We start from the raw sequence: 21,425 nt of genomic DNA, 5'->3' as shown, positions 1-21,425 counted from the left end.
AAACTAGTACAGTTTCAATATATACAAGCATGACAATTCTCTTTTTGACCTATGAAATGAAATCTCTTTTATAAACATTTGAACAAACAGATGACCAAAAGTGCATACTATAGTTTTTAAATAGCTAGAAATACTAATATATGGTGGAAAATTCAGAACTCTGCAGAAATATCAGCAATACTACACACATTCAAATTCCGCTAAAAAATACTGTATTTACAAGAAACAAGGTGCATCAATAAGTCATTGAGGCAATGTTAACCTTTATTCTGAGTTACCCATGTGGGAAGACTACATCAAACCTTACTCTAGAGTAGTGGTGGGCAAACTTACTGACCCCCTGAAACCTCCCTCCCTGCTGGGCAGAATCCTCTAGCTACGCCACCCTGCTGCAGGGCAGAAGTTCCAAGCTCCCCACCGCAGTCTGGTAGGACACTGAAGAATGGGCGAGGCTTGGGGGGGAGATGGGGGCTCTGTGAGCTGCACGTTAACTGTAAAAGAACCAGATGCAGCTCACGAGACACAGTTTGGCCACCCCTGCACTATAGCATGGATGGTAAACATTAAGAATGTGGTATCTCATCCACTGGCACTCCGACAACTTGATACTACAAAAGAGAGGCCCCTGTTGAAAAGGGAAGTGTCAGCAACTGAAAGTTGGAATGGCCATTTCCACCTTAATTATAACTCCAGTATTTGCTACCTTAATGCTACATTTTGTGTAAATGATGTTTCTTTTTCTGCACACTTTGTATTTCTTAATGGGTATCTTAATAATACACTGTTTGCATCACAGGTAAATTCACTGATCTGTTATGTAATGTTTAAGTATTTATATGTTTTCACAACCTTCCCAGCACAATATTAATATAAATGCTGAATTTTTTGCTACTTCATGTGAAAAAAATGATGTAGTTATGTGACTCTGTGTTTATGTTGTCTAAGGAGTTAACTAAATCCTATTGCTCTGTATCAATTCACTATGTACACAGGTAAAGATAAATGACTGTTATAAGATGACCATTTTATTGTAGAGATTATTACATTATCTTCTCTTAAATGAAGATTAGACTCTGTGGGGCTGATGTGGGAAAACTTGTGGAGTCATTCTATATTGGGCAGTCATAAGGCTAGAATTCCTGTTTCACACTGGTGTTTACACAAAATCAGACTCAAGTAATGACCCATGGTATAACCCAGGAAAAGACAAATGATGGGCCATTACAGATATATAGGAAGACATTGAGGTAATGGGGAATTCCCTCCCCTCTGACTACCGATGAGTCATCATGCCAGGAAAAAAAAGACCAGAAAAGAAAGAAAAAGCCTTTTTAAAAACTATCTTGTGTCTAAGGATATTATCCAGAAACTGAGGCGCAACCTTTAAGCAAGAAGCTGGCCATGAAGCATTGCATCCTTTTCATTACACAGGGTATGCTGGGAAACTTCTCAGACACAATAGGTAATTTGTATTAGAAAAAGGCAATTTATCTAATATGGAAGTGTGGAGCCAGAGATTGCATCTTTTTGTTTATTTTCTGTGTAACTTGTATGTGTTTGCTTTTCCTTACTATTGCATCTTTGAATCTGTGAGCATCCAATTAAAAAAACGTTTTTGTTTATTTTCACCCAAGCAGGTCTCTGCTGTGCAAACTGTGTGGTGTGTGTGCTTGCCAAAGTGAACTGATAACTGGGGGCAAGGGACAGTGTTCACACTTTTGAGGGTGATGAACCAGAGGGGAGAAGACTGAAGTCTTAAGAACTCAGGGCTGGAAGGGCTGTTGTGGGTCATCCTGCAAGCAGTGACTAGGCTGGTGTGACCTTTATGCTTATGGACTAACAACTAGTGTCAGTGCTGTAAGCCATAGCAGTACTGTATTAAGACACCCAAGTTACAAGGCTAGCAGTGACAGAAACCCTTACTGGTTTGGGTGATCCCCAAAACATCACAGTGGTGTATTCATTACAGGAGTTGTATCGCAATATCAGCAAACAAAGATTCACAGTCTGAACACTTGCTAAGTAGACCGTAATGGGTTCAAAAGTGAAGAAGCAAAGTCCAAGCTTGCAATTTATTAGTTTTCTGATAGTTTATTTTGGGTAAAAGAAATAGAACAAAAAATAATGTAAGACGAATAAGGCAGTGGGAAAAGGCAGGTTGAGCAAAGAAACTTATCTAAGCTCAGCAAGAAACAGTTGGAACAGGTGTGTGCACAGTGAGGTCTGTCAGGCACTGATCGGAAGAAATCAGAACTTGTGGCCATGCTATACTCATATAACATGTCGCAGGATGGGGCACCTGCTCCAAATTGGGGGGCAGAAGTGGGGAGTTCCTTTTTCTTCTACAGGACATTCAAGAGATCAAGCAGACAGCCCCCCAGATAATCCAGCAGAGGTAGCAGCAATGGTGAGAGCTGTAGTACTGTGGAGGCTGAATCATGGTGGGTTAAGCCATCTGAACCAGCTGCTTTTCCATGCCCTTGGAAGGGGAGGAAGGAGACAATGTGGACACGGGTTGATTGAGATGCAAGTGGTGGAGCAGACCTCCATTACTCTGCTCCTGTGCAGCTCTAACTTGAGCCAAGGATAGTTAGCTGAGGCTCCCTCTGTGTGATGCCTCTATCAACTCAGACAGAGGAGAAGCAAGGGCAAAATGTTTTTATTTTGCTATTTCTATCCTGATATTTATTAGGGGTTACATTTTTAAAAGAGCTCAGTAGCCAAAAGCTCCCATTTAGGCACCTAAATAAAGTGGCTAGATTTTCAAAAGTGCTCTGTTCTCAGCAGCAATCATTGTACTCTGACAGCAGTGCTCAAAGGTTGGGTGATTTTTGACCTGCAATGGTTATTCTCAGTCCCACTGCTGTTACTGTTGCCTTAGATTCATAGACTTTAAGGCCAGAATGGACCATCATGTTTACCTAGTCTGACCTCCAGCACACTACAGGCCACAGAACCTCACCCACCCACTCCTGTAATAAACCCATAATCTCTGGCTGCGTTACTGAAGTCCTGAAATCATAATTTAAAGACTTCAAGTTACATAGAATCCACCATTTATGCTAGTTTAAAGCTACAAGTGACCTATGCCCCATGCTGCAGAGGAAGGTGAAACCCCTCCAAGATCTTTGCCAAACTGACCTGGGGGAAATTCCTTTCTAACCCCAAATATGACAGTCAGTTGGACCCTGAGCATTTTGGCAAGACTCTCCTGCCTGGGAAAGAATTCTCTGTAGAAATGCAGAGTCCTCCTCATCTAGTGCCCCATCACCGGCCATTGGGGATTTTTGCTAGCTGCAGTTGCAGATCGGCTACATGCCATTGTAAGTAGTCTCATCTCTATAAACTCATTATGTTCAGTCTTGAAGCCAGTTAGGTTTTTTTGCCCCCACTACACTCCTAGAAAGGCTGTTTTAGAACGTCACTTCTCTGATTGTTACAAATTGTCAAATTTCAAGCCTAAACGTATTGATGGTTGGTTTATATCCATTTGTTCTTGTGTCAACTCTGGCACTTAAATAACTCCTCCCCCTCGCTGGTATTTATTCTTCTGATGCATATCACCCATCAGCTGTCATTTGGTTAGCTAAACAAGCCAAGCTCTTTGAGTCTCCTCTCATAAGGTAGGTTTTCCATTCCTCTGATCATTTTAGTAGCTCTTCATTGCATCTATTCCTGTTTGAGTTCATCTTTCTTAAACACAGGAAACCAAAACTGCACACACTATTTCAGATGAGGTTTCACCCATGCCTTTTATAATGGTACTAACACTTCCCTGTCTAAACGGGAAATACCTTGTTTGATGCATCCCAGGATTAGCCTTTTTCATGGCTGCATCACACTGGTGGCTTATAGTCATCCTGTGATCAACCAATACACTCAATGCTTTCTTCTCCTCAGTCTCTTCCAACTGATAAGTCTCCATCTTATACCAAAAATTCTTGTTAGTCCTTAAGTGCATGCATTGTGCTATTAAATTTCATTCCATTTTTATTATTCAGATTTCAAGGTCGTCCAGATTTTATATGCTATCCTAGTCCTCCTCCATACTGGAAATACTTCCCAACTTTGTGTCATCCACAAATTTTATTACCACACTCCCACTTTTTGTGCCAAGTTCAGTAATAAAAAGGTGAAATAAGATTGGTCTCAAGACTGATCCCTGAGGAGCTCCAGTAATAACCTCCCTCTAGCCTAACAGTTCACCTTTCAGTATGACCTGTTGTAATCTCCCATTTAACTAGCTCCGTATCCATTTTTCAGTTCTCCCATTAATCCCCATCTTCTCCAATTTAACTAATTATTTCCCATGTGGAACTATTAAATGCCTTACTGAAATCCAGGTAGACTGCATTTCTTTTGTCTAAAAAAAATCTATCATCTTCTCAAAAAAATAGATCATGGTAGTCTGGTACAAGCTAACTTTTGTAAAAGTATGTTGCATTTTATCCCAATTACCATTTACTTTTATGCCCTTAACTACTTTTTCTTTCAAAATTTGATCTAAAACTGTGCATAGAGTTGAGGTCAAATTTACAGACCTGTAGTTTCCCAGATCACTTTTTTCCCTTTCTTAAAAATAGGTACCATATTAGGAATTCTCCAGGCATAGGGTACTACTCCTCAGTGTACAGATTTATTAAAAATCTTTGCTATTGGGCTTACAATTTCAAGTGCCAGTTCCTTTAATATTCTTGGATGGAGATTATCCAGACCCCCCTGAGTAGGTTCAATTAAACTGTTTGACTTCCACCTTGGATATGTTAATTTCTCCTTCCATAGCCTCATTTCCATTAGCTACCCTGCCACAACCTGTAAGCGCCTCATTACCCTTATTAAAAAAGGAAGCAAAGTATTTATTTAGGTGTTGGGCCATGCTTTGATCTCTGCTCCATCCTCAGTTCTTAGTAGTACTACTTGTTTTCTTGTTTGTCACATGACCCATGAGCAGCAATATTCTTTGCTGAAGACTGCCTGCTAGGAAGGATTTGTATTTTGGATGGGACGGCTTGTGATTTCTGTACTCAGGGGGAGCTTCTGGATGCTAAGCACTTTGAAAAATCAGATGAGTTTATTTCGGTGTATAAATGGGAGCAAAATTCTTTGAAAGCTCTGGCTCCAGTTGTAGATACTGAGCCCCTTGGAAAATCAGTCCCTAAATGTAATTTCATAAATACTTTGAATCTGTTATGTAAACTGTGATCATATTAGCAACATAATATTGCATTCTTCACTCAGCTAATGAACATTTCCTGGGAAAAAAAGCCAAACAAAGAAAGGGTCCTTGAGATAACTCTACTGCCCTTGCCAAAATTCCTTCTTTCATTTAATACAAATTGATGCAAATATTCTAGTTCATGGTTATCTGAAGAAGTGGTCAGCTTCTCAGATTCACTACTTTCTTTTTATATTACTTATTTACTTAAAAGAAATAGACCTGTAATATTGTTCTATAGCACTCTTTATTATTATATGAAATAGTTGCCTTTTTAACTGCAGAATTACTCTCCATCTGCACTAATAGATACTCCAGTGTCAAAATTATTTTTTTTAACTCTATACAATGATTTTAGCAAGGCAGCGAGGGAAATGTATAATAATCACTAAGATGTGTAAAGACTTTTAATAGTTTACATTTTTTAGTTTGGCATGCTGATCAAGTAAAATGCTGTAATTTACCTAGAAATGAATATCATTCCTCTTCCAAAGTAATAATTCAGTAAAACCATTTTTGCTGTCTGATAAAGAAATAGAAAACTTGACTGTGTACATTTTGTATATCTGTAGAAATTCTGTAATCTGAAGTTTTGTCTGTTTTTTCTGTTGGAATAATAAAGCTATCAATTTTTTAGGTACTGTATACTTTTAAAAATGACACTTTCCTTAGTATCAAGGCTCTAAGCTCTATTAAGTTTCCTATATTGAAGATATAGGATAAAAAACAAGATCCTGCTGTACCTATATCCATATAAAAATAAGTAATGGCAGGATTATAGCTTGGTCTTCAGGACAGCAGTGCAAATAGGGCACCAAAATTCCTGCCTGCCTTAACTAAAACCACTTCCAGTGGTGTAGCCACATAGATATAAAAACAAACATTGTTCTCATAGGTGTGTGTGTGTGTGTGCGTGTTTAAAAAAATAAGGTGATGCTTAATAAACAATGCCAATACTATCTATGTTCACGTCTGTACATACACACCTATTGTACTGCTATTGGCTACGTTGTCACTGACTGGTACTTAGCATCAATATGGAGCAACTATTTCTTGCTTACCTGTCATCTCCTGTGTGCCTCTGTGACAATCACTTTCTTTTGGCAGATGGGTGCTGAATACCCACTTCTTTTCTGACAACACTATTGCTTATTGTTCCCACATTGGTGTGTTTTGCATCATGGCAAACTTCATTTCTATTGTTACCTTTCTTCTGTATATTGTATGGTGTAGTCTGTTTTGCTCAGCTTTTTCGTTCTCTGATGTGTATATTGTCGTGAAAGGTAATTTGGTTGGTAAGGTATTTGGTTGTCCATTACTCTATAGTACTTGTTTCTGAACATCACCCCCCACCTATTTCAGCACCTACCATTCTAAAACAAACTACATGTATAAAATACATTTTGAGAGTTGGTGTTGCAATATTTGGATATGAAAATATGTTACTAAATGCATTATTCTGCTTTCTACTGTTTAACTTGTTTCCACAGTCATTAAAATTCAAAATATTGGTTAAAAATAAGAAAGTTGGAACACTTGAAGATACTCTTCTCAGGAGAGATCTTGACAGCCATGGTCAGATAGGGGAATTTGTAGAAGAGGTAGGGCAATCTGAAGATGATGAACTTGATGAAAGCAAGACCTCACAACGAAGGTCTCCTGTGCTAAAAAGAAGCGGTGCAATTAGGAAAACTTCACCACCCCCACGAAAAAAGCTAAAGGTAAAAAGTATGCTGTCTCATAGGAAATTACAAGGTGAATATGGGGGTTGTTTTCTTTGGTTGAGATTTTTTTTAAGTAGTTTATGATATCAAATTATTTACAACATTTAAAGGGTAGGCTTTAAAATGACAAATTTATGTTAAAATAAAATATCTATTTTTTTCACTAGGAGGCTGGTAAAGCACTGGAATGGGTTACCTAGGGAGGTGGTGGAATCTCCAACGTTATTGGTTTTTAAGTTGTGGCTTGACAAAGCCCTGGTTGGGATGATTTAGTTTGAGTTGGTCCTGCTTTGAGCAGGGGCTTGGACTAGATGACCTCCTGAAGTCCCTTCCAACACTAGTCTTCTATGATCTTTTAAAAAGTATTTTTCAATACATGACTCCTTAGGTTTCCTCTCTCAGGTAATGCCTCCAGACAAGAGACAGCATATTTTGGCGTCCAGTTCAAATGCAGTCCTTCTCAATTCCCTCATGTCAAATTTTACTTTCCCTGAACTTTTCCATTCTAACCTTGTGCTTAGTCTGGTCATTGTTCTCACCAACTAGGGGCTCCAACAGACAAGATTTCAGGCTGTTCACATTGCACTGCACAAAGAGAATTGGGGTTCTACGGGCTTTTTAATGAGGACAGAGAGAGGGAGTGTTCTCCTGGCATCCCTCTTTGTCTACAAATCCCGCACCACTCCCCATCAGACCAAACAGTTTTAAAGAGGATTTAAAGAACCTCATTCACCTAATTTTCTGTGTTCTGTTTTTATGCACTGGAGTAGGTAGACTTGAGGCTACAATAAAAAGTATTTAAAGTGCTATAGATAGGCAGAAATGTTGCTTTCTCATTTATCAAGATACTGAAGAGATTGTTAAATCAGTCTCTTACTCTTAAAGGTGACACTATAAAAATGGCATGTAGTTCCATGTTTACTTCCTGATTTCCATCTTAATTGTGCTCAGTTAACAACTAAAGAGGTTTAAGATCAGAAAAGACCGTTGCAATTATCTAGTCTGATCTCCTGCAGGCCACAGAACCCAATCTACTCATTCCTGTTGTAACTCTTCTGCCACGCAGAGCCAGCATCAGCAAAGGGCCAGGTTCTATATCTAGGGGTTCCTGTCAATGATACACCAAGTCACCTGGGAAATCACACACTATCTCCTAGGTGCCCCCCAAAAGGCAATACTTCCTCTCTCACAAGCATGGAGTCTGAGTGTAGAAAGTAAACCTTTAATAAAAGGAAGGAAGTAACACAGCACAGGTTTGAGAAAACAGTGCAAACAGAATTCGTGAACACAATGAGTATGTGGGGTGTGTCCCTTACCTCTCCCTCCTTCCTTTCCCCTGCCCTACTGACCGTCGTAGTTGCACTGTCCACCTCTCGGTTGTCGGGCTCCACTAGTCCCCTCTGCTGGCTTCTGCCACCGGCCAGGCACAGGCTTGACTGGTCCCCTCTCCTGCACCTGCCGGCTCCCACTGCTGTGGGTTCCTGCCGCCTGCAGGTTCCCACCACTGTGGGCTCCTGCCACCTGCAGGCTTCCACTGCAGCAGGCTCCCAGCACCTTACCGAGTCCCCCCTGCTGGTGGTCGGTCTTTTGAGATTTGCCAGTTCCTTTAGTGATTTCAGCTCTCAGTGAGTTGCAGTTGTCAGCTCTCATTCATGGGAAAACTTTCCACTGACACAGGAGCAATGTCCTGGCTTTTAACAAAACAAAAGACTCCAAAAGAAATAATTAATTGTATCTTTTAACACTGGAAGAAGAGAGTCAATCCACGCCTGCAAGTAGCTCTTTATCAGAACTAGAGCAGCCTCAGCAGAGCAGTGACTCTCCCACTTGATTTTTACACTCGCTGGCATCCCAATGCCTCCTTTGCTGAGTTCTGTTCAGATGAGAGTGAATCTTTCATCAAACCAGACTACGCACAGTTCTGCTGCCATTTGTTTATACAATAGACAGACAACATTTCATTACCCCTGCAGTTAACACTCCAGTGATTTGTAATCCAATACCAGCCAAACTGACCATTTCCCATCATGCTGCTCAGCACCTAGGTGTGCTTATATAGATACAGAGCCCATTAAATAAGTGTCACTTCCCCCCTTTCGGCTGGCTGAGCAAGGGGAGGACTAACACTCAGACCTTGCTTACACTGTAGTAGACCCATAACCTCTGGCTGAGTTCCTGAAGTCTTCAAATCATGATTTAAAAACTTCGTTACAGAGAACGCACCATTTATGCTAATTTAAACCTGCAAGTGACTCATGCCACCTACCGCAGAGGAAGGCAAAAACTCCCTAGGGTCTTTGCCAATCTGATTGCAGGGAAAACTCCTTTCCATCCCCAAATATGATGATCAGTTGGACCCTGAGCACATTGGCAAAACTCACCAGCCAGACACCTGGGAAAGAATTCTCGGTAGTAACTCAGCCCTCGCCCCCCCACCCGTGTCCCATCTCTGGTTGTGGTGGATATTTGCTACCATATTAGCAGTCAGAGATGGGCCTCATGCCATTGTAGGCAGTCTCATCCTCTTCATAAACTTATCAAGCTCAGTCTTGATGGTTCTTTGTCATGGAAATCTGCTGCTTTCTGGAACTAATGGTATCACCTGTTTCCAGGTCTCAGAGGTATCTGCTCCCCACAGATTTCTGCTGTCAGCACCTACTGAACTACACTGATATTACTTCCCAGGTTTCTAGTGCTGTGCGCAGAGGCAGAGGTTTCCTAACAGCTCTCTCTGAATGCTCTTTAAATCAGACTTTTTTGTCACTTTCTCTCTGTCCCTCCAATTTGGTCTCTGCCAGTCACGAAACGGGTCTTCAGGGGAAGGACTCTGAAGAAAGCTGGAGATTCCTCTAGCCTAGTAATAGACCCCCAGCTAGTGCATAAGAGAATGTCCCTGCAAGGATTTTGCTCTCTGCTGAGGCACCAAACTTTAGCACTGCTCAGCCCAGGATCCCTGGTCAGGACAGGTGAAGAGATCATACATCAGCTGCTTCCAATTCCAAGCCTTAAGGCACTTGTAAAGCTTCAGGGTCACATGCAAGGAAAGCCAATTTTTGTTCATCCTGACAGTACAACAAGCAAGGACAAACAAGACCAAAAGTCCTTGGCTAAAGATAGTTCAGGCCTGTTAGATTTAGAGGAATGAAATTATCTTGCATCAAAGCAATACATGGACCTGACAGGTGGTTTGGCTCAGTCACACCCAGTGTCTACTAGAGTGGTCTCTAGATTGGGGTGTTCAAGCCCAGCCTCATCCAGCAGAACACCTCTAAAATGGAGATGGTTGGCACAGTAAAATATGCTGATCTACCAGGGTTTTGCAGCTGGGTTACGGCTGTTGATGAATTCTCCCTGTACTGAAGTGACATCCTACTATATGCTCTCTCCAGTATCTCAGTTACTTAGGAAAATAAAATTAGACAGGGAGAGCCCAATCTTAATTGCTCCAGATTAGATCCATCCATGTTAGAACCCTGACTTTCTAACTTTTCCGATCAGAAGTTAGATCTCTGTCTCAAGGGGTCCATTAATCATGGAATAAGATACAATGCTGTATTGTTTTCTGCTCTCTTTTCTTCAATTTTGCAATGTAAAATCAGTATTTATATCAAATCGAATATTCCATGTGATAATATGCTATCACCTCAGAGGATGATTTAAAAAAAATACAATAGACGCTTGTTTGCAGCAACATGGTGCAAGAGCAACTACCGCTTATGAGCAACATTTTCTCTGGGAACACTTTCCCTATTGTGAATTGTCCACACGGTAACAGCAACATAGCCACCGTATAAAAGCAATATTTGTGACATTCTGATGTCACATCCTGGGGTGGAGACTGGGGGCCAAACTGCATCTTTCTACTCCCCTCCTGACTGTGGTCTTTCAGCACAGATCCAGGGTGCACAGCCCTGTCCACTTGCTCTGCCTGACAGAGCCCGCATGGAGAGCATGTGTAGGGGGTTGTTGAGAGAGGGGGTCTGAAAGAGAGGGATTTTTCAGGGGCGGAAGCTGGGATCGGGGGAGCAGCAGAGGTGCAGCTGAAGGTTTTCTTCTCCCTTCCTCAGCATCAGGCTTACTGGTGGTGATGGAGGGTGTTGCTATTTTGCAGTGGGGAGTATGGGCACCTCCCCCCCACACCCCATGCACTGAGCTGTCCCCCCATCTTGGTTGTCGTTGGTGGTGTGTGGGTGTGCTGCTTTGAAGTGGGAGGTCAGGGGATCTCCCTCCCCAGGGCATTGACCTGTCCCCTTCCTGATCTGTTTCCACTGTCTGCCTAGGAGCCCCCCCCCCTCCATTGCAGGCTATGGACGGTGCCCTCTCCAGCCATCCATCCCTCACCAGGGTGTGGCATGAAGCTGCCAGGGGGGGCATCCTCAGCCTGTCCCCAGCAGCCAGCTTCAATCAGCCACTTTGCCAACTGGGAATTCCCCTGCCAAACTCAGGGTTCCCCTGTCCCATTCCCCCCTTAGCTTGGGGTTCCCCAATCCCACACTCCCTCAGCTTCCCCTTCACAACTTGGCTGCTTCACCCCTTCCAAAACACTCAACTCTTCATACACCTTTGGTCAGGTGAAACTCCCCATAACAGCAATGACCGCTTAGGAACAACATAGGGCACTGATATGTTGCTACTAATGAGTGTCTACTGTAGTGGATTATTATTTTCAAAATTTTGTATTACTTTGGCACTATTGTTTGTTTCCAAAAGACATGTAACATTATACTACTTTTTTATGCACATATGAAATTATTTTGCATACACTGGCTGTGATAAATCTCTCATACTAGTGTAAATTAGGAGCGACTTCACTGAAATCAGTGAGTTACAGCAGTTATTATAAGAGGAAAATTGAACCCAAAAATTCTACCCAAAAGATGCATTGAAATGCCCAGTGATAGTATTTTATTTTTAGTGTACTTTTCCATTTCAAAGGAGTTAGAGGTGAAACTAAGAAGAGATCATCTTGTTTATCAACCCATCAATGCAGACTCGTTCCCTACAGTACATTTTCTAGTGTTTTGTCCAGTTTGGTTTTAAATATCCCAAGTGCCAAGGCCTACCTCTCCTTTCCCTTAGGATACAATTCCATAGACTAATATAACACATTGCCAGATAGGAAAATTTAGGCTGGATAAAATGAAAAACTTCCTTAATTGTATCCCATTACTCCTACCCACATTGTATCACCCTAAACTATTGCTTTCACTTATTACATCTTTTATGTATCATTACTGCTTTTATGTATCATTACTGCTATCATGATAACCATTGTTATTGTTTACCTAAGCACTAATATATACACATTATGTATAATTTGTATAAACTGTAAGTTATAGATAGTACGCTCACATAACATGTCCCGGTTGCTCTTCAGCCACTTGACAACTTTTCTTCCTTTGTTTTGAACTTGCTTCATTTTGTCAATATATTTCTAGTTCAGTTGCTCAGAACTGAATGTGATATTCTAGGTGAATTTGGTTGTTTCAAGTATCTGAAGTGAGAAGGAAGGAATCTTAGCAACCATGAACTAAAGCACATCCACAGCTGAAGAAAAGATCTTTGCTCTTCTGCACCACAGTGTTTGCAAAATCACACCCACCAAAACTAATCGGAACCATAAACATATTTAACAAACAATGCCTTCATTTTATGTGAGGACCTAGAACTTCTGACTTTGAAGAGGATTATCAACCTAAGCAGTAGAAAAATGCACCTGAATGCAGGTGGCCTATTAACATGTATATGATCCATAATGACTTCCCTCTTTCACAGAATTTAGACTCTTCAGTCAAGCAGCAGAAAATCACTATAAAACATCAGTGCTCCAACATGTGAATAATGCACGCTCTTATTGTCCAGTGAGGGAAATTAAGAACTCTTGTGCCCTCTAATTTCAGAACTCATAATTTCCTTCTAACAGGGGAAATTATCGCATTGCCAGAACCTGCAAGAGACTGACTCTTTTGATATGCAGCATTTGAGTTCATTGACCATGTGAATGACATTCAGGATTCTGACCTTCTACTATCCCTCTTTTCCTGCCCCCACATAAACAAGCAATGACCGAAACTGAAAGTAAAAATCAAACAATCAATCAAAAAATAGCTTTATCCCAAGAGATTTAATTTTTTCCCTTGAGAAAGGAGAAGAGCCAGAAAGTCCATAAAGATTAGGAACCACATGGTCGCTAATAGATTTTGCATTGCAGTTGCTCAGATAGTGCACTAATGGTGACAGTATAATTCCCCTGTTTAAATGAGATGTTGCTGAACTAACTTAGAGAACGTATCTGAGATGGCTAGTGAGATAGCTCCTGTCCTTTGTCTCAGATTGAGCCCATAGATGGTCCATTGTACCTCTGCCTCCAATTCTCTTTTAAGGAGTTGAAAATGGCACTGTCCTCACCATCTTATTGAACGTTTGTGTGAAATCACTGAGGACTATTGAGACATGGTGGTCTTATATGCTAGCAGTAGAAGCAAAGCATACAATTGTATTGCTCCCTCACATCAGGTACTGATAATACTATCTTCCTGTGTCCAAACGCCTAAGTGAAATTATTGCATTGATCAAGTGCAGCTGGATCATTCTGAAACTGGTGAGAAAAGAGATGCATTTCAAAGATCTACCTGGCTGTATTGCTGTCATCCTCTATTGAGGAATTTTCCTGGCAAATTATCCAAACAGTATGTAATCTTAGGGTCTTTATGGATTTCTTGCTGATACTTGAGAACCAAATAGTGATGTCCAGAAGAAAGGCTTTCTTCCACTTGTGCTGACCAGAAGACAGGGCCCAATACTAACAGATGTGGACTAGGTTATAGTTTTCCATGGTTTTGTGACCTTCAGTGTGAGTTATTGCAGTGCATTATAAGTGAGATAATTTACAAATACAGAAAATCTTCAGCTGGTTCACAAAATATCGGTATGCCTCCTAAGAGATGCCAACACACATGGTCAATCACTATGTTGATTCCCCATTGAATACTGGATCCAGTAGAAGATGATGGCCCCACTCTTGAAAGGTCTTGATGGGTTGGATCTGTGCTGCCTGGAGAATTTCTCTCTCTCTCTGTGACCAGAACATGCTATGTTATCTCTGTTACTCAGGAGCAGTTTAGCTGGCAACAAGAGGCTTGAGACTGATGGAGATAGGAATTCTATAGACCAATAAAGGTCTTTCTTTTTTAAGACCAGAATGACCTCAAGAGTCCAATATATAAGATCCAGCTTTTGTAATTTTATCATGAGTCTTTTTTGCTGATTTTGCTGTTTTTCTTAAAACGAGGAGATATGTGAATAAACCACAATCTCAGATTTCATTTTTTTTTTTTTTTAAAGTTAAGTTGCTAGCCCTCTTGGTTGCAGAGAAATGCTGGAAAATTTGAACTATAAAAATGCAAAAGCCAGAAGGAAAATAAAAAGAACTCCAAATATTTTAAAAGCTCATGATTTTAAAGCCAATATCATGATTTCTGGGGGCTTGACTCATGATTTCTGAACAGTTTCCCCCAAGAATAAAAATGTTAACAAAAAATAATCTAATAACTGACACCATTGGATAGAACTTGGGGAGAGAAGGGTAGACTCAATCAGTGAACTTGTAAGGTTCTCAGATAGCACAGTGAGAGGTGCCGAATGAACAGTTAGTTGTAGATAGGCAGATGCAATTTCACCATATGGGAAAGCATTATTACCTCTCTGTTTCTGTGATGGGAGATAAGTAATGTAATGTTGTTCTGTATATTTATATACATTATTTGTATGTAGCTGGTATTTTGTGTTTACTAAATACACTATAACACACTGCTTACCTGGACTAGAGTTTCATGTGACTTCTCTCACTTTAGGATCTTCATGCATAAATCATTGAATGTTATTTTCTGGAATGGCAATAACAGTAATTAAATATATGAAAATATTAAAATGTATATTCTTCAACTATCTCATGTTATAATATTTATAGATTAAGAAGGTAAAACTGGCCATGGAGCTCTCAGAACTTGTGATTTATACCAAAGCTGAGAAGTTTAAAAGCTTTGAGCATTCAAGAGCTAATCAGAAGTTCTACGAAATGAATTCAATTGGAGAGGTTAAAGCACGAAAACTTGCCAAATTGACAGGTAATTTCTTTTGGTTTAATCAGATAAAAGTTATAATGTTGCCAAGTTCATTGCTTAGCATTCAGAACAGTCAATAAACACTATGAAACATATATTTTCCACTTTATTGGTTTGTTTTATAATGCAGTTTTTGAAATATTCTGGCAATAGTGTTGCTGGTTTGCATTTGTTGCTTCATTAAGCAAACCTCAAATATTTTTTCTAAATAAAAATATGTAGCTCAGTATTGTTTTTAATTCATATTGTTTCATTAAAACAAACATTGACTTGTAAAGGAAAATCCCCCTGCCCAGTGCAGATCCCTCAGTGGCTGGTAACACTGGAAAAGTGTTTCCAAGCTGTCCTTATGTAGCCCAGTCTTTAAGCTGTCAGCTTCACGACCCTGAAGACTTGAAGTTCTCTGAACAACAACAACATAGGTATAGTACTGGTAACATTAAAACTACCTTCTCTCTGCCAGTGTGCTTGAGATCTGTTCAAGAGATAAACACTTTTAGGAATAAGATGTTCAATCTCCGTGCCCATTGAATAGCTGGCCTCTCTCCAAAGACTGTGAACAAGCTTATCAATTAAATGTTGTGGTTTTTGGGATATAGAAACCTTTTCTCTGGCCAAATTAATAATTTATTGTACATTGGTCACAAGACAGCAATAAAGAGTGAACAACTTTTAACTAATACCAACCAGGGCTAGAATTTACCTAGAGAGCACTTGTAGTAGCGAATAGTTTTATAGCGCATTTCTTATTTCCAGTCTTCCCCTTCTCTAACAGGCTATGCTTATTTTTAGTATAAAACAAAAAAAGTAGTGACATATTTTCCAGATGAAAACATCTAGGTCACTGCATCCTTAGTAACACTTACTAATACCATTTTTTTATTCTCTTTTCAGCTAATGAATTTGTTTTGCATACTGCCAGATTTATTACAAGAATTTATCCCAAAGGGACCAGAGCTACCTCTTCTAATTATAATCCTCAAGAATTCTGGAACGTAGGATGCCAGATGGGTATGTACTATCAATCAGTGTGTGCCCTTTTAGAGTCCAGCACAGACTGTTCTGATATAAGATTTTGAAAATTGTTTGCTGAATTATTGCATATCACATAATATGTAGGTAGATATTTTCCCCATAATTCTAAGTATTATTACATAAGTTTTCCTTCTCTCATAATTCTATTAAAGTCAATACACAATAGTGGCCTCACATCCCAAAATTAAGGATTTAGGACAGATTGGTCTGAGTACAGAAATACTTTTCAATTAATTTATCTTAATGGCTATAATCTCACTCTAAACATCCCATAATTATTGCAGCTGCAGTATAGCAATAGATCTTCAACTTTCCTTTTAGATTGCTATGCCACTTTGGATGACTGCTAGTCGATACGAAAAACAATATTGTCTGTACTCCTCTCATCAGACCAGAAATTCAGTGTTTATAATACTCTCCTCTCCAGTTCCTTAAAGTTAAAGAACCACTTATAAACAAAAAACCTTATACATCACTGCAGCAAAAACTTGGATATAAACAGAATTCAGAAGTAAATTAGAAAATTTAAAATGCGATATCTCCTTTTGCGACAATGTTTTAGCAACAAAGTGGCAGTGTAGACACTGCTGTGATTTTGTCATGGTAAACGGCTTCTGGAAATGTCACACAATGCCAATCCTGACCACTCTGGACATCAGTCTGCACTCCGCTGCTCTGCAGCCACCCCTCCCGGAAAGTTGTGGGAAGTTTTGAAATTATTATTCCACTTCCTGCTGGATTGACGTGAAGAGCTTGCATCTCATCTTCTCAGCTGCCCATGGCAGCTCCATGCAGCAAACGCTCTCCCGCTTGGAGTGCACCAGAACTGCTGGATCTGATCAGCACCTGCCATGCAGTTCCAGCTCCACTCTAGCCGAAAGAACTTTGATTCCTATGGCCAGATTTCTCATGCCATGGCAGACAAGGGCTATGAGCGGGACATGCTGCAGTGCCGAGCTAAAATCAAGGAACTGCACCAGAGCTACCACAAGGCCAGGGAGGCAAACCGTCACTCTGGTGCGGAGCCAATGAGCTGCCACTTCTACAAAGAGCTGGAATCCATCCTTAGTGACACCTGTAGATATCTCCGCACTCCTGGGGCCACCAGATACTGGACTGAACCCCGACAAAGAGGTCATCGATGAGGAAGTGGAGTTGGAGGATGACCCAGAGCTGGGGAATGGTTCGGTTGCTGAGGCTGGGAGTCAGGAGCTGTTCTCAACCCCAGAAGGCTACAGCCAGCCCCAGCCCTTCAGCTCAGATGCTCAGGAAGCAGGAGAGGGGAGCTCTGGTAAGTGTTTGGAAGCTGAGGCTGCTTGTGTACTGGAGGCATGGGGGTCATTAGCTCGGCTAAAACATACAAGTAGTTGAAGGGATAGAAATGTGCAGGAGTAGCTGTGTTTTCATGTGCTTTCCCCTTCCCTTGCACATCTAGACAGTACAGCTGAGAAGCACATTAATGCACACTGAGATTTTGCAGGTATCCTCCAGTGTGACCTCTAGGAAACTTTCTTGGAGGTACTCTGATTCTCTGCCTCAGATTCCTAGGCAGAGCAGCTATGTTTCTGCCCCCATTGTAGATCACTTTCCCATGCCAATTGGCAATCATTTGAGCGGGGACCAAAGCACCGCACAGTCGTGCAGCATAGGGACCCGGTTTGAAGCTGCTCGCATGGAGGAGATGCATCCTAGCATCTTGCTGACTCTAAGGAGTGAGATATCTGCTTCTATGCCCCTGCCTGTGGAGAATGGTGGCACAATTTGAAATTTGTTTTCCCTATGTACCTGCATTTATGCCCCAAGTGAGCAGCCACTCAGAACCCAGACTTACTTGGATGGTCTCCCCCCTCCACACCCTACAATTCACCATTCTCTCAGGCTGAAACAAGGAGCTGTACTCTGAGCAGGTGGACAGTGAGAATGTGGTGTTTCACAGTGTACTGTTAGGGCACTCACACTAATGATTTTGTTCATTGTTTCTTGTTCTTACATAGATGTGACCTTTTCAGCCAGGGCCCCTATGCTGGCGGACCGCCTATGACTGATAAGAAAGTGATTCCGGAGAAGCAAAGAGATGTTCCAGGAACTCCTTCTGACCTCTGAGGCATGCAAAAGAGAGAAAAGAGCATGGAGACAATCGATGTCAGAATATCAGAAGATGGATAGATAGGAATGGAAGGAAAACCTGGAGAGAATTTTAGTTGGCCATGAGCACATGATCAAGGCCATGGAGGATTAGATTAAAGACAATAGTGTCATTGTAGACACAATTCATGGAAGCTCACCCCCGCACCTTCAGCTGCAACAGAACTTTTCCCTGCACTCCATCAACTCCCCCTACACATTCCTATCACAGTCATGAGCCATCGCGTTACCCCCTTCATTCCATCCCTTCAGACAGCTAAACTTACACACACAGCTGTCATTGCTGGCATTGTCACCCTCTACTTTTTCCTCCTCTAGGATTTGGTTGTGTTGTGTGATGTTTTGTGTTTAATAAGAAAAGTAAGCTCTCAAAACAAGAAGCACTCTTTATTTATGTGTTGAACATGATATGTGCACCTACCACCCACACACATGTACAGCTTTATAGCGGTCATAGAATGTCACAGCGCAGTTTCAAAAAAACACCTGAAGGGTTCTCATTGTCAAAATGGGCCCTAAATGCCTCCGTTATGCGAATGCCCTCCCATTGTGCCCCTCTAATAACCTTGGCATCTGGCTGCTCATATTCAGATGCTAGGCGACCTACCTCTGTGGTCCATCCAGCGGCAAATTTCTCACCCTTTAGCTTCACATAAATTATGGAGCACACAGCAGGCAGCTATACCACAGAAATATTGTCCTCATTGAAGTCCAGCCTTCCATAAAGGCATCTCTAGCGTTTTTTATCCTGCCAAACGCACATTCAACAGTCATTCGGCACCTGCTCAGTCTGTTATTGCTGCTGTTGGCCTGTGTAAAGCTTCATGAGTGGGTAGGCTGGATCTCCCAGGATCACTATGGGCATCTCCACATCCCCTATTGGAATCTTCTCATATGGAAAAAAAGTCCCTGCTTGTAGCTTCCAATACAGGCCAGTGTTCCTGAAAATACAAGCATCATGCACCTTCTCTGACCAACCCGCATTGATATCAATGAAGTGCGCATGGTAATCCACAAGCTCCTGAAGTACCATAGAGAAGTACCCCTTTCTATTGATGTACTCTGTCGCAAGATGGTCCGGTGCCAAAATTGTGATGTGTGCCATCTATTGCCCCGCCACTGTTAGGGAATCCCATTGCTGCAAAGCCATCCACTATTTTGTGCACATTGCCCAGAGTCCTAGTTCTTTGTAGCAGAATGTGATTAATGGCCCTGCACACTTGCAATAACAGAGCTCCAATGGTGGACTTGCCAACTCCAAACTGATTAGCGACTGACTGGTAGCAGTCTGGAGTTGCCAGCTTCCACACAGCGATTGCCACGCGCGTCTCCACCGAAAGGGCAGCTTTCATTCTGGCGTCCTTGCGCTGCAGGGCAGGGGCCAGCTCCACACAGAGTTCTATGAAGGTGGCTTTGCACATTTGAAAGTTCTGTAGCCACTGCTTGTCACCCCAGACCTGCAGAACAATGCAATCCCACCACTCAGTACTTGTCTCGTATGCCCAGAAGTGGCTGTTCACCATGTGCAGATGATCCGTGAATGAGAACAGTACTGCGATGCTATTTGTCTGCATGTCAGTCAGCAGGTCAGGCTCCTCGGCTTCCTGTTCCGATTCGGAGCTCATGATGTACTGCATGACCAGCCGCGATGTGTTCAGAATGCTGAAAGCAACAGCGGAGAGTAGTGTGGGATCCATCTTTTCAGATAGAAATGGTGGGCACGCAGTAAACAGCGGGGAGCCATTGAAAAAAATGGCGCGAGTTGCTGCCAACATTGCAATGAATGATGGCATGGAAACGCAATGCACCATGGGACATTGAGCCAGCACCTATGCTGTTCCACACTCCTCTCCCGCATCCCAGAATTCCTAGTGGCAGAAGCTTTTAAGTTGCACAGTGGGATAGCTGCTCGTGCTGCACTGCTCTCACTGTCGATACTTCAGCACCAAGTGTGGACGTGTTTTTGCGACAAAATGAGTGTTGTATGGACAGGAGCGAGCACTGTAATTATAGCGCTTTTTTTATCACCGAAAAAAACAACTGTCGACAAAAATTTCTAGTGTAAACAAGGCCTTAGATTTTTTTTCCATCTTCCATATCCTGAGACTTGCTGAGGTCTGTCCTTATTCTCAGCATAATTGATAAGAGTCTCACAACTGTTCTAAATTACACTCAGCTGCCCACTCAACAAGAGCTGCTGAGAATTGCTGGAATGCAACAGTACTTCAGCCATATCTGTCTTCTCCTGAGACTAGCCTCTATCTCAGGACCTGGAAGAGATAGCTAAATAGTCACTGGAGCAAGGGGACTGTACCCAGGGCTTTCCACCTCCCAAGAGGGTGCCCTGAACACCATGTAACAGAGTCATTCATTATCTCTCTCTTGATCAATGACTATTTAATTAGTTATAACAGGGATGCCCAACCTTTTCTATGCCGCTGCACACCTTGCGTTCCAGGGACTCTTTCCCCCAATCCTGGCCAGCAGCTTCAGGAGGGAAGAGGAGGGGCAGAGGAGCTGAACTACTGCTCCCACAGGAGGGGAGGAGGGAAGAGAGGTAAAGTGAGCTCTGATTGGTTGCTCCACCGCTGGAGGAGGCGGGGCAATGAGGCAGACAAGCAATCAGAAGGCAGCTTCCTCCCCCCCCCCACCTTTTTGTTCTCACATGTACTTTTTCAAAAAATTTCGCAGCACACCTGTTCGGTCTGATGGCACACCAGTGTGTTGCAGCACATTGAGTGGGAAACACTAATTTATACAGCTTCAACAAGACTGATTGAGGGACCCCCAACTCACAAATCTCAGCAGTTAGAGCACCCTCCTAAGAGATGGGAGACCCTATTCAAATCCTGTTTCCTCCTCAGGCAGTGGGGAAAAGTGACCCACGTCTCCCACATCCCAGATGAGTGTACTAGCCTAAAAGTTAAAAGTTGAGAACCTCTTCTTCCTCCTGCTGTTTTGTGTGAAGTTAGGCAGGTAACTCATTCTTGCAAGAATTGGCTTATTTATCAAAGCTGCCTGACTTCAGGAATGGGTTCCTGGCTGTGGATTGAAAGCAGAGGTACATGCCTCTCTGGTGCCCAGGCTTAATACCTAATTCCCTCTTGTCAGCATATGCCATTGGCTACAGTAGGCAGCTCCCTACCTAATGTTCTGGATCACATTCTAAGATGCCTATATCTC

The 21,425-nt window shown here is 41.8% G+C and overlaps 1 protein-coding gene across 1 annotated transcript in view; it reads left to right on the top strand.

The window, feature by feature from the left end:
• The window catches only part of PLCZ1 (phospholipase C zeta 1), a 98,099-nt gene that overhangs the window by 48,198 nt on the left and 28,476 nt on the right, over positions 1-21,425 (top strand). Inside the window, exons 7-11 of the mRNA XM_067558971.1 lie at positions 6,706-6,816; positions 7,144-7,175; positions 13,082-13,100; positions 14,918-15,065; positions 15,957-16,073. Coding sequence (XP_067415072.1) covers positions 6,706-6,816; positions 7,144-7,175; positions 13,082-13,100; positions 14,918-15,065; positions 15,957-16,073 — 427 coding nt within the window. The remainder of the gene's footprint in view (positions 1-6,705; positions 6,817-7,143; positions 7,176-13,081; positions 13,101-14,917; positions 15,066-15,956; positions 16,074-21,425) is intronic.

Source organism: Emydura macquarii, unplaced genomic scaffold, assembly GCF_026122565.2.
Source record: "Emydura macquarii macquarii isolate MOO-44397 ecotype Brisbane River unplaced genomic scaffold, CSIRO-AGI_Emac_v2 contig_2205, whole genome shotgun sequence".
Taxonomy (NCBI): domain Eukaryota; kingdom Metazoa; phylum Chordata; order Testudines; family Chelidae; genus Emydura; species Emydura macquarii.
The sequence above is the reverse complement of the archived record's forward strand: the minus strand, read 5'-3'. Positions and strand labels throughout refer to the sequence as shown.